The sequence below is a fragment of the Mizuhopecten yessoensis genome, unplaced genomic scaffold (genome assembly GCF_002113885.1).
Source record: "Mizuhopecten yessoensis strain PY_sf001 unplaced genomic scaffold, ASM211388v2 scaffold10771, whole genome shotgun sequence".
Taxonomy (NCBI): domain Eukaryota; kingdom Metazoa; phylum Mollusca; class Bivalvia; order Pectinida; family Pectinidae; genus Mizuhopecten; species Mizuhopecten yessoensis.
The window spans coordinates 1,778,728-1,792,665 of NW_018408713.1; the positions used below are offsets into that span (position 1 = coordinate 1,778,728).

A 13,938-nucleotide genomic window follows, 5' to 3' on the forward strand; every position below is an offset into this window, starting at 1 on the left:
ACCGAAAACTAACTATCACAACTAAGAAAAGCCATGTATTTCAATGTTAATCATTGTTACACACACATATTTGGAGCTGGTCGTAACGACTTGTATAACATAAACATACAAAATTTTACATTTAAACACTTAGATTACTTGTAAATTAGTTTTTAAATGTTTGAAGGTGGCGAAACAGTAAAAGGAAGCGTGTAACCTTAACCTTCACCATCAACACATGTTTGCACGAAATAAAAAAATATATAAAAACAAAACATCATTTTTTCTATTTCTGTTATTTTTTTCAAACCTTCAAGCGGGGTTTGATCTGTAAACACTTTGTCCACTTGTTGTAGCTGCCTCTGTTACTCTTTCATACGGAGAGTTCACGGTTTAGATCTAATATTGAAGTACCCAGAAGTCTGCAGTTTACGCCCGAAAGAAGTTTGCAAATATTTGATTGGGTCCAGAAAAATAAGATCCAGATCTAGAGAAAATACTTCTTAGTACGAAGTCGTTGGAAAATTTTCAACATTATTCCATCATTTCTCCGATCAGTGCCCCATTTAACTCCCGCGCTTTTTTTACCCCCGTCGCTTCCTCCTACCCGTTCTGAATGACGTAATCCTCATTATATTGTGACGTCATATTCAACCAGAATGACGTTATCACAATTGACGTACTAGCAGATTGAACCACTGGAGTTACTTGGAGAAAACCCTGCAATCGATCAGGTAAAAGAGAGATAGCCTAACATATATATGTTTCCCAGTCATTATTTAGGGATTGGTTGTCATAATTTTGACGTTTATTGGCGTGTAAACTACATCGGGCTTGCGATATATTGAATGGTGTGGCAATTTATCATATTCATTAATTAAACACATACTCTGATTTCTTTTTATACTGATTCCCCCATCCGATAGGTGATCCGTAAAATTTCGTTTCTCCGCCGTATAAAATATACATGCTCATTTCACAATTATATTGTGTTTTTTAGCAAAAAAAGGTCCAAAAGTTTTTTCGTTTCAAGATTCCACCTGGTCTTTTTTTATTGTCTTTTTTTAAGGGTCTCTATGCCTTTGTTTAAATTTTGCCCTAGTTCTCTTTCAAATATCCTAGAAACGCCCCTAATAAGCGTACAGAAAAGAACAAGTGTTCCCAACAGGGTAATCATTTTCTGCATCAGCTGTCATATAACAAACGGAAATAGAATATTTAATCATCCCGTTTGTCCGTCAGCTGGCAATCGATTATGAAGATCAAAGGTCAGATATAAACACCATAGATTGGTGAACCAGAGATGTAAGTTGTAACGATCAAGAACGGAAAGTTCGTGATAAAAATAGAAATCGTCACGCTAAATCGTACAGCATATTAGTGAGTCGCCCCTGTCGTCATGTTGAAAGAAAAGACCAACGGATGCAGCTGGTGAAGAAGAGTCTGTAGTGTCCTGATGTGTCTGTAGTGTCCTGATGTGTCTGCAGTGTCCTAATAGTCCTTGATTTCAAATTCATAAGCAAATATACGATGGACGTGATCAGTAAAGTTCTTGACAGTACGTGTACGTCCAGGGGTGTAGCTGGGATATAAATCTTGTGTACAGTAGGCACAATGAATAGAAAAATGTGCATTTTTTTAGTTTAACGACAGCAGTTACCAGTACGTTTTGTGACTAAATATTTAAGGATATAATGATATAGGATTTTAGCAGGAGTTTCCAACTAATTCCCTCTGACAATATTTATGAAACGATTTTTAAGTAGAATACTCACTCATTGTTATCCAAAAATCTTTAAACTAAATTTAAGCTCTTAGTTTTTCTTGGAAGAAGAAAAAGACTACCAAAGCGTAAACGAAGTGTGAACTCAAAATCGATAAAACTAGGGCAAAATTTAAACAAAGGCATGGAGACCCTTAAAAAAAGACAATAAAAAAAGACCAGGTGTTCCAGAAGAGTTAGTGTCTTGCAGAGTTATCTTCTCTTGGGAGCAGGTATTGATTGTTACGTCATTGGTTTGTGTGAGAAAATTACGTCGTTTTCTCAAAAATTGATGACGTTACTCTCACAAAACAATGACGTAACAATCAATACCTGCTCACAAGAGAAGATAACTCTGCAATACGCAAAGACGGAAAAGGTCAAATATAGGTTACGTCCACAAAGCGAGAACTGGGGTAATGACAACAAAACCTAAGGAGCATAATCAACAACATCGACCTTCATATAACACAAAAATTGTATATTTCACAATCAGATCATGATGACGACCATTAAACTTGTCAATAGTCTACATTAAGCTGCATCTTTGAAAACCCTGTGTTATAACTCTGTCCGTCAGCAGTCTACATATCTATGATATCATGATGAAGTCATGAAGTTTTGAAATTATGCTATTTGCAACAAACTCTTGAATACCGATCGAATCAACAGCAACATAGAAAGTAAGGATGTTACCCTCAAGAAAGGGAAAGATCATATTTGGAAGATCAAAATAGTCACGCTTATCGAAGCGTAGTTTTAAGAGGTCTCCTGATTATGTTATATAAAGATTAAGGACAATGACAGACTTAAAGGAAAATGTAGTGTACTTAATTTCAAGCTCAGGAGGCCTAGGGTATACAAGTTCGACGGGGTCAATAAAATTCTTGTTATTTAAAGAGAACGCATATCGTCGATGTATTTGAATGTTAAATTGAAGGACTTGCAATTGGCTAAGGTTTCTGTTTTTGTCCTAAATGTTTATCAATAAATTTCGCTTCGTATGAACACCAAAAGAAGTCGGCCAGAGGAGGGGCACAAATTCTTCCCATAGGAATGGCTACAGTCAGCTTACTGATGGAAAGTCTTGCCACCGGACTTAATATTAATATTATTGAAAAGAGACCTCTCATAATAAGAAAACGAGGGCGTTCTTTCTATTTAATATGAGGAGCTGTTGTATAATGGGTCAAAAGGTAAAAAGGCTTGATATAAGAAACATTTTTAAGAAGAGGATGTTCAAAAATGATCAAATGTTTTTTTGAAATTTTCAAATTCCACAATCCAATTATTCCACTTTTTCAATTTTATGAACTTACGCTGACAAAAAAATAAAAACTTGACAAACTAATGTGTAGGCTCGTGCCTACTCGAGCCCTAGGCAGCTACGCTACTGACGTCGTCTGAAAGTGAAATTAAAAGACGTGACAATGTTCGCGCTATTCCATTACTGATAAACTCTTCAATAACTTCAGCCTCATAAGAAGAAAAAAAAATCGGCCAAACCAGTTTGCATATGTTAGCAATTGGGCTGCGTGTGATTAGTCTTGGACGAGTTTGCTTGTCAATTGAGGGTACACGCATGAATATGCATATTTTTGGGTTTCCACATAAATCAACATTAGAACTGGCAGAAAGGCATTAGTGTCTGCAGCTTCCAATAAGTATAACATGAGCTTATTCTGACTTGTTGGTGAACTAAAAGCGATGAATTACATAAGAGATCCATGGCGCGCGCAAAAGAACAACCTTATTTAATAACAGGACCATTTAGGCCATGCTACCACATATAGGTATTGAGTTCGAAAGTGCAATCCATTACAGTCATTAGTATAACATATATATATATGATGGTAGAATACATTTGAAGGTGGGCTTTATTATTGTTTTCTTATATTTTCTCACTCTCTGTATATTTTCACCATACTAACACGCATATATGGTGGTGCTGTTTGCCTCAGTTCTTTGCACAACTGCAATGGACCCGGCTACATTTTGATTGCTAACAAGAATTATTTTTTTAACAAACCTATTTTCTTTTAGATTTGCGGAAGGATATCCGCCTTTGCCACGTCAACTGATTGCCTGTATATTTTTTTGCAAATACCGCTGGGAATTAAAGAAATATAGACGTTGAAGAATTATGATATTTTGTATGTTAAATATGCTTCACTGCTTTATTTTAAAACTCTATTCCATGCATTTTCGCTACTAAAAAATATTTACTCATCAATATTTTTTTCTGTTTTCAAAAACAATGCCGACTTAGGGAAATACGGGCAGTTTTCCGCCATACCTCTTTGGTGAAAATATAAACGAAATAATAACACAGTTTGTAATACAAAGTCATTGGATTGCACAAAAGAAGATTATAATGAAATTTGGCAAAAAAAAATCACGTGTCGGTGACAATATTTATAAGTAGGAAATTATGGATAAATAGAGTGAGACAAATGACAGGGGAAATTTGTTGCATGTTTTGCTTGCAATTACACCTATTAGTCTACATATGTAATTATAGTTTCCGCTGGTTATTCAGTAGCCCGAGTTTCCTCTGGCCCTAACACCAGACTTCGACCTTTTTTATATGTCAAAAAGTCTAAGTCTGGTGTTAGGGCCAGAGGAAACTCGGGCTAGTTATTCAGTCACAGTCGTGACGGCTTGAGACGAGAGAAAGTGGGAGAGGGAAAAAGAAGGCTCTACCAGTAACGTTATGCTGTATAATATAGAGATATGCATAATTTGAAAAAGGTGTATAACTCTACGTGAATTATTGCACATACATTTTACATTGCCAAATAGTCCGCATTCGCCTTTCCGTCATTTGGTTTCGTATGTATAACGGATTCTGGCCTTATAAATGTACAGACAATAAAAACTATATAATATCAATACAAAATCCCTTGTATGTCGAATCTTTAACATGTATTCACGTTATTAAACCAAGCATTTAATTATTCAGTAGGAAAATCCGGAAAACCCCGACGTCAAGGTCAGTGAAGAACCTTGCTCCCAGGTCACATAATAACATAGCCAGTCAGGGAACGAGGCTGTATCTTCGGCAAAACTCGGATTGTTACGCTCAACAACCTATTTCTGAAAAGACCTTTGGAGGGGATACATTTAACAATATTTTGCTACAAATATGTCGACAACGTTGGAGGTGAGATTTTTGTTGGATCGTAATTTAAAGCTGTCCATTGAATTATTATATAATTGGACTGATTTATATTGAAATATTTTGATGGAATTTTTATAATTTGACATTTTTTGTGTAACGGTACATGTAGCATCCCTCTACATCAGTAGCAATCTGAGGCTGCTGTAGTTAAAAGGTCAAATAAAAGGGGGAATGCTTTCTAAAATGGCCTATAACTGATTTAACTAGAAATTTATTAAGGAAATGCATTCCAGAATTTAAATACAAGTACGATTTTTATTCCGTTATGTATAATACAATACAATGTAGAACATAACACATTTATTTGCAAATTAAGTTACATGTATTGCATTTTGTTTCCAGGAACGTGAAATTTCTGCACCGCGAGCTGGGAGATTTAAAGTGCATATTCAGGTGGGTGATACAATGTGTGGAAATTATGTGAAAAATAGCTTGGAACTAGTCGGGCGTTTTTATGATTTTCATTTGAAATAAAATGTGGCAATGCTTATTATTAACGCAGGTAAGTTCATTACATACTGTGCTATTATTTCTAAAGCCTACAGAATATGTGTGAATACAGTTAACTTCTACTGTATTTTGATTTCATTTCTGCTCATATTTTTGCCGTAGAAGATTGTTATTCGAGACTAGCGTTAGCGTCAGTCACGTGACTCGCCGACCGAATTGGATAGTAAACAAAGGCACATGCTTGCCGCGAGTACTATGTGTGTTTATTGTGACGGGAGATCTGCCCCATTTTCCCGGCTAACCCTGGCTAAGTTTATCTAAGGTCACCTCACATATTTGAAGGTCTTTTAAAGCAGGAGGTATTGGGTGTTTTGTAAACAAGACATGGCGTCAAGTATTGATTTTGAACTTGGGTAGCTTATTGATTGATAATTGTTAAAGCAGCGAAGCGGAACATACCAGTATTTCCAAGGACACTGGTTATCAATAATTCAGGTCATGCACTTTATCCTTCATGTATATGTTAGATGTGGAAATTATATAAATTCATATGTATGCTTTCAAATAAATAATGTTTATCTATCTTTTGATAGAATTTTATATTTATATTTATTTTTTTATGTCATGATCATCAGATTGTTCTGTAAGCCACCAAAAGTTTTTTAGTTGAAACACAGAAATATTTTTTGTTAACATAAATTTCTCAAATTTCTCGAAAATAATTAACTGATTGATTAAATACCCAGTGTTCAAAGAAGGTTATATTAATTATTTAGTATTTTCAGATCAATCTTAAAAAATTGCAAAATATAATCCATCAGAATTTTCTGACAAATTTTCCTTGTACATAGGAATATAAATAGTTTCCCAGGAAAATGTCTTTTGTTTCCAGGTTTTCATATGATACAAATTTTAGTCAAGATAAATTTTCAGGGGAGGGTATATAATTCTGGCAACTTTCTTGCTTATACAGTGTTTGATTTTGACAGTATTATAGTAATATTTTTCTATTGGGCAAATGGAAATTCATTTGGTTTATCAGCAACTCAGAAAATCTGGGGTTACTCTACCATAGACATTGAATGCAATTTGAAGACAAATCATTTGATGCTTGGTGATACTGTTACAGAAAGCTAGCTGACCAAAATCAATAACATTCTGTGTTAGTGAAGAGGATCATCGGGGGGGAAAAAATAGATGAAATTCCATAGCTTTAGCCTTTTGGTATATATTAAGTTGCCATGGCAACATGAAGATCTTGTCAGCTGATTCTTTTTTAACAATATATAATGATACATTTCCATAGGTGTCATTTACAGTAGCACATGGTGTCAACACTAATAGTACACTGTAGATGTATATCTTGATGTCATCTTTAAGTGTGACAATGGTGACAATGGTCAGTAAACTGTTGCTTGTGGTGTCAACATTTGTCTAGGTGTGACCAATAGCTAGGTCAACTCTTAGTAGACTGTATAGGTGTTACAGGTGATGTCAACACTTAGTAGGTGTGACTTAGGGTGTCAACATTTTAAGTAAAATAGGTTTGACTCATGATGTCGACACTTATTTAGTATACATTTAGGTGTAGGAATGTATTCTACTCAGAGTGTCAGCACTCACTACACTGTAGCCATTTGAGTTGTGACTGATGGTACACTGTAGGTGTGACCGATGGTGTCAACACTAAGTAAACTGTAGGTGTGACTGATGGTGTCAGCACTAAGTACACTGTAGGTGTGACCGATGGTGTCAACACTAAGTACACTGTAGATGTGACCGATGGTGTCAACACTAAGTACACTGTAGGTGTGACCGATGGTGTCAACACTTAGTACACTGTAGTTGTAACTGATGGTACACTGTAGGTGTGACCGATGGTGTCAACACTAAGTAAACTGTAGGTGTAACCGATGGTGTCAACACTAAGTAAACTGTAGGTGTGACCGATGGTGTCAACACTTGGTACACTGTAGTTATGACTGATGGTGTCAACACTAAGTCCACTGTAGTTGTGACTGATGGTGTCAACACTAAGTACACTGTAGTTGTGACCAATGGTGTCAACACTAAGTCCACTGTAGGTGTGACCGATGGTGTCAACACTAAGTACACTGTAGGTGTGCCGGATGGTGTCAACACTAAGTACTCTGTAGGTGTGACGGATGGTGTCAACACTAAGTACTCTGTAGGTGTGACGGATGGTGTCAACACTAAGTACACTGTAGTTGTGACTGATGGTGTCAACACTTGGTACACTGTAGTTGTGACTGATGTTGTCAACACTTAAGTACACTGTAGTTGTGACTGATGGTGTCAAAACTTGGTACACTGTAGGTATGACTGATGGTGTCAAAACTTGGTATACTGTAGTTGTGACTGATGGTGTCAACACTAAGTCCACTGTAGTTGTGACTGATGGTGTCAACACTAAGTACACTGTAGGTGTGACGGATGGTGTCAACACTAAGTACACTGTAGTTGTGACTGATGGTGTCAACACTAAGTACACTGTATGTTTGACCGATGTTGTCAACACTTAGTACACTGTAGTTGTGACTGATGGTGTCAACACTAAGTCCACTGTAGTTGTGACCGATGGTGTCAACACTAAGTACACTGTATGTGTGACCGATGGTGTCAACACTAAGTACACTGTAGTTGTGACTGAAGGTGTCAACACTTAGTACGCTGTAGTTGTGACTGAAGGGGTCAACACTAAGTCCACTGTAGTTGTGACCAATGGTGTCAACACTTAGTACACTGTAGATATGACTGATGGTGTCAACACTAAGTACACCGTAGTTGTGACTGATGGTGTCAACACTGGGTACACTGTAGGTATGACTGAAGATGTCAACACTTAGTACACTAGGTATGACTGATGGTGTCAACACTAAGTACACTGGAGTTGTGACTGATGGTGTCAACACTTGGTACACTGTAGGTATGACTGAAGATGTCAACACTTAGTACACTAGTTATGACTGATGGTGTCAACACTAAGTACACTGTAGTTGTGACTGATGGTGTCAACACTTGGTACACTGTAGGTATGACTGAAGATGTCAACACTTAGTACGCTGTAGTTGTGACTGAAGGTGTCAACACTAAGTCCACTGTAGTTGTGACTGATGGTGTCAACACTTAGTATACTGTAGTTGTGACTGATGGTGTCAAAACTTGGTACGCTGTAGTTGTGACTGATGGTGTCAACACTAAGTACACTGTAGTTGTGACTGATGGTGTCAACACTTGGTACACTGTAGGTATGACTGAAAATGTCAACACTTAGTACACTGTAGTTATGACTGATGGTGTCAACACTAAGTACACTGTAGTTGTGACTGATGGTGTCAACTCTTGGTACACTGTAGGTATGACTGAAGATGTCAACACTTAGTACACTAGTTATGACTGATGGTGTCAACACTAAGTACACTGTAGGTGTGACTGATGGTGTCAACACTAAGTCCACTCTAGTTGTGACTGATGGTGTCAACACTTGGTACACTGTAGATATGACTGATGGTGTCGACACTAAGTCCACTGTAGTTGTGACTGATGGTGTCAACACTTGATACACTGTAGTTGTGACTGATGGTGTCAACACTTAGTACGCTGTAGTTGTGACTGATGGTGTCAAAACTAAGTATACTGTAGTTGTGACTGATGGTGTCAAAACTTGGTACGCTGTAGTTGTGACTGATGGTGTCAAAACTAAGTATACTGTAGTTGTGACTGATGGTGTCAAAACTTGGTACGCTGTAGAGTACACTGTAGGTGTGACCGATGGTGTCAACACTAAGTACACTGTAGATGTGACCGATGGTGTCAACACTAAGTACACTGTAGATGTGACCGATGGTGTCAACACTAAGTACACTGTATGTGTGACCGATGGTGTCAACACTAAGTACTCTGTAGTTGTGACTGATGGTGTCAACACTTAGTACACTGTAGTTATGACTGATGGTGTCAAAACTTGGTACGCTGTAGTTGTGACTGATGGTGTCAACACTAAGTACACTGTATGTGTGACCGATGGTGTCAACACTAAGTACACTGTATGTGTGACCGATGGTGTCAACACTAAGTACTCTGTAGTTGTGACTGATGGTGTCAACACTTAGTACACTGTAGTTGTGACTGATGGTGTCAACACTTGATACACTGTAGTTGTGACTGATGGTGTCAACACTAAGTACACTGTAGTTGTGACTGATGGTGTCAACTCTTGGTACACTGTAGGTATGACTGAAGATGTCAACACTTAGTACGCTGTAGTTGTGACTGATGGTGTCAAAACTTGGTATACTGTAGGTATGACTGAAGATGTCAAAACATACTGCATTTACTGCATGTATTACATATGGTGTCAACACTTAGTACCTACTTAGTAGGTGTAGGTATGTATGTTACTCATGGTGTCAGCACTACTTCAGTGAAGGTGTGACACATGGTGTCAATGGCGAGGCCACCTTATAGATACATGGTAAGTGTGAATAATAGAAAATGTCAACTGAACTTGAAATAAATCCTTTTGCTGATGTTTATTTCCGGGGAACATATTTAATTTCCTTGTTAATTGTTTTCTTGTCTTGCATTATTGTCATAATCAAGTTAATTTGTTTTGATAGAATGTGTATAGTTTAATGATCAATAAACACTTCCAAAATCTATTCTTTACTCACAAATCCCTGTACACACAAATTGCAGCTCACCATGTCAATACACCCTATTTATAGAGTTGTAATGTTATGTTTTTTGTCTTACCCACATCAAAACAAATGTCACCATACATGATAGTGTGTGTATAAATATGTACATGTGTTTGGTAATAGTCCAGGATATGTGTTGTTGAATCTTCAGGGAGGAACAGAATTGGGTGATATTTACCCCTCACTATTTATAAACTCTATAGTGCTTGTTTACGTTTTGTCTGCATAGCTGGCTGATTGCCAAGCAGTCCCTCTCAGCCAGCCACATTCAGACTCAGGGCTACTTGTGTGTTGTATTGAGGTGGTTTTAAAAAACAGGTCGGTCTGTTATTGACATTAGGCATGTTACTGGGACTGGGTTTTCACATGTTAAGCCCTTCACATGTCACAGTCCACATAATTCCATGCTCAATACAGCAATATTCCTGGAAATTTCTCACATCACACCTGCAACACATGAAGACTGTTTTATAGTTTGATGTAAAAGCAGTTTGAGGTATATGGAACTTGACAAGAGATAGTTTTCAGAATATCCAGTTGAGTTCAAAATGTATTTATGTATGTGTATGTGGGTGGGTGGGGGGAGGGGGAGATAAAACAGCACTGGATGCTTGGATCAAGGGGGATTCCCAATATGTTGCCCTGGGAGTGTCTGGAAGGGCTTATATTACTGGGGACTTGTATCAAATATTGACATAGTTATGGGGATGGGGGTTGTCTTAGAGATATATGTTGTTGGAGGTAATCCATGTTGAAAGAGGCTCTAGGGAGAGGTTTCCATTTATTGACTTACAAGGGGTAAGATATATTGTCTTGAAGGGGCGAGTTCAATGCTTATGGATACAGATTAGTTTGTATATAGTGTAAAGGTAACTTTAGAATAATTTGGGATGCTACACGTTTAAACTATCATTTGGATAAGACGTTGAAATGCTGGCCAGATGATTCAGTGCATTCTTAACTGAAGTTTATTCTTATCATTATTTCATTTGAAATGTTCAAGAGGTGTTTTTTTCAAGTTTTGTGATTCCAGAATCTGGTTACTTTGGAGTGAGTTGAGATACTATAATTACCTGTTTGTAACTTTGGAAAAGATAACTTTGGAATAGTTAAGAATATAAAGAATGAACTTTGTTCTAAATGTGGAATACTAGTAATTAAAGAGTAGGTTTGCTGTGGTAACTTAGGAGTAAGTTGCAATTGGGATAAGTATCTTGGGATACCTGTAGTTTTGGAGTAAGTTGGAATACAACCTGTTACTTCAGAGTAAGGTGGGATACCTGTAGTTTTGGAGTAAGTTGGAACACCACCTGTTACTTCAGAGTAAGGAGGGATACCTGTAGTTTTGGAGTAAGTTGGAACACCACCTGTTACTTCAGAGTAAGGAGGGATACCTGTAGTTTTGGAGTAAGTTGGAATACAACCTGTTACTTCAGAGTAAGGTGGGATACCTGTAGTTTTGGGGTAAGTTGGAATACCACCTGTTACTTCAGAGCAAGGAGAGATACCTGTAGTTTTGGAGTAAGTTAGAATACCACCTGTTACTTCAGAGTAAGGTGAGATACCTGTAGTCTTGGAGTAAGTTGGAACACCACCTGTTACTTCAGAGTAAGGAGGGATACCTGTAGTTTTGGAGTAAGTTGGAATACCACCTAGGCCTGTTACTTCAGAGTAAGGTGAGATACCTGTAGTTTTGGAGTAAGTTGGAACACCCCCTGTTACTTCAGAGTAAGGTGAGATACCTGTAGTTTTGGAGTAAGTTAGAATACCACCTGTTACTTCAGAGTAAGGTGAGATACCTGTAGTTTTGGAGTAAGTTAGAATACCACCTGTTACTTCAGAGTAAGGTGAGATACCTGTAGTTTTGGAGTAAGTTGGAATACCACCTGTTACTTCAGAGTAAGGTGGGATACCTGGTACTTTTTTATAGGTCTGGATATATACCACTGGTAAGTTTTGAGCAAATATGCTCATCTGTAACTAATCTATTAGTATCTGTTTTTTAGCCTGGGACAGAGTGATATGAATTTTCTCCAAATAAATTACCTTGACCTACTTTCATGTAAATATCTTTAAACAACTTCTTCCACAATACCAGGATGCCCTGGGTGATGATATTTGACCAGTTGCATGCTGGGATAGAGTAGTATATAAAGTTTCATTTAGCCAAGGAGGCTCAAGATACAGAAATATTTGAAAAAGTACTTCTATTGTAAATATTTTCCTATGATTGCTCAAATATCCAGGTGAGCGATACAGGCACTCTGGATCTTTTGTTCCATATGCAATTCCCATGTCAGCCTGAAAATGTAAACTTGATCATGGTTAATATGTGAGTACAAGTTATTTCTATGAGATGGAGATGTATATCAACATGCCATTAGGGTGGTATAGATTGAACTCTTCCAAATCAGGATAAGATACCATGATGATTAATTCAGAATATACCAGTGGCTATTTAATGTAGGTAGCTGTGTCAACACAGTCCTGTATACTATACTCAGAATTATTACTTTTGAGTTCAATTATTTGGCACAGATTAAAACAAGAATTGCTACCATATGATACAGAATATTAGGAACCAATTTGGAAAAATATAAACCAATTCTTCTGTATCATTCAAATATATCCTCCATTTAATAAAACCAACAAGTCCAATTTTGACATTAATAAAATGTACTCATATTTTGTTTCTTAGTGTTGACCTCTTTCCGGAAAGGTGACCAATATCACAGCTACAAAATGTAGTATAAACAAAGCATTCTTTGTCAACACACACTTGTTTTGTTAGTATCAGGTAAATCATGAATAACAGATAAAATGTGTTTATTTGGGTTAACGGTAGATATGTGTGATCTGTCTTGTAGTACAGGTGTGTATATATTCCCTATTAATTGTCCTGGGGTCTACTACACACCTCAGACTCGGGCAAGGGCGCCATTCATCGTGATAAGGTCGCTGATAATGTGACAAGCTAAGGTAATTTGTTGGCATTGTTTTGACACAACTTTCCCATATATACATATATGACTCAGTTTAATTTTTAGCAGAGATGTATATTTGTATAAACAAGTTTAAGATTAAGGTAATTACCAAAGTACTTTTGTTAGCACCAATTGAAGATTCTAAAACCTTAACATGTATACAATTGACTCTAAGAAAGAAAATGCTATTTTAGGCATATCTGTAGCATACTCACAAATAACAGGTACATAGCATATATATATATAGATGTATTAAGGATCCCCATCCCTCTGCCTAAAAATGTAATGAGGCATTGTCTTTTTTTTCTACCGCATCGCTATTGCATAACCAAATCATTTCTGAACAATAACCCATACCTTGCGGTAGTTTATTAAGATTTTTTGGGAAATTATGAAATTTCGAAAAAAAACAGTTTTTTTTTTCAGTGGAACAAAATGAAACAAGAAACATTTTACTTGATGCAACAATGGTTTATTAGAAATAAAACACATAAAAAAATAATAACAATGTAAATATTGATGAACAAAACACAAAAAACTGAGTAATTTTCTAACAATAATACTAAAACAAACAAAAATGCCCGTTACATGAATCAATAAAATTCCGAGTGCCAATGCAACAGTGAACACGTTAAGAAAACGAAAAGAAAATATAGGTGACAAAAAATGAATATCTTGCGGACTTACTTAGCTATACAAAAAAAAATATGAAGATACAAAAAAAAGTTAACAAAAAAGAGAGACAACTCTTACATTTGTACCAATAATAATTCTAAATCCCAAAAAGTCATATATACAATTTACAACATACAATATAGCACTTTTTATATACGAATATAATACAGTAGGCATTAGCCGCAT

At 36.6% G+C, this 13,938-nt stretch overlaps 1 protein-coding gene across 3 annotated transcripts in view; it reads left to right on the top strand.

The window, feature by feature from the left end:
• Nucleotides 1-625: 625 nt before the first annotated feature.
• The window catches only part of LOC110462282 (uncharacterized protein ZK1073.1-like), an 83,431-nt gene continuing 70,118 nt past the window's right edge, over nucleotides 626-13,938 (top strand). For 2 of the 3 annotated variants that reach the window (XM_021516193.1, XM_021516194.1), the window contains exons 1-3: nucleotides 626-713; nucleotides 4,704-4,904; nucleotides 5,265-5,315. In XM_021516193.1, the coding sequence (XP_021371868.1) occupies nucleotides 4,887-4,904; nucleotides 5,265-5,315 (69 nt within the window). In that variant the 5' untranslated portion in view covers nucleotides 626-713; nucleotides 4,704-4,886. The remainder of the gene's footprint in view (nucleotides 714-4,703; nucleotides 4,905-5,264; nucleotides 5,316-13,938) is intronic. The other variant, XM_021516195.1, reaches the window with a different exon arrangement.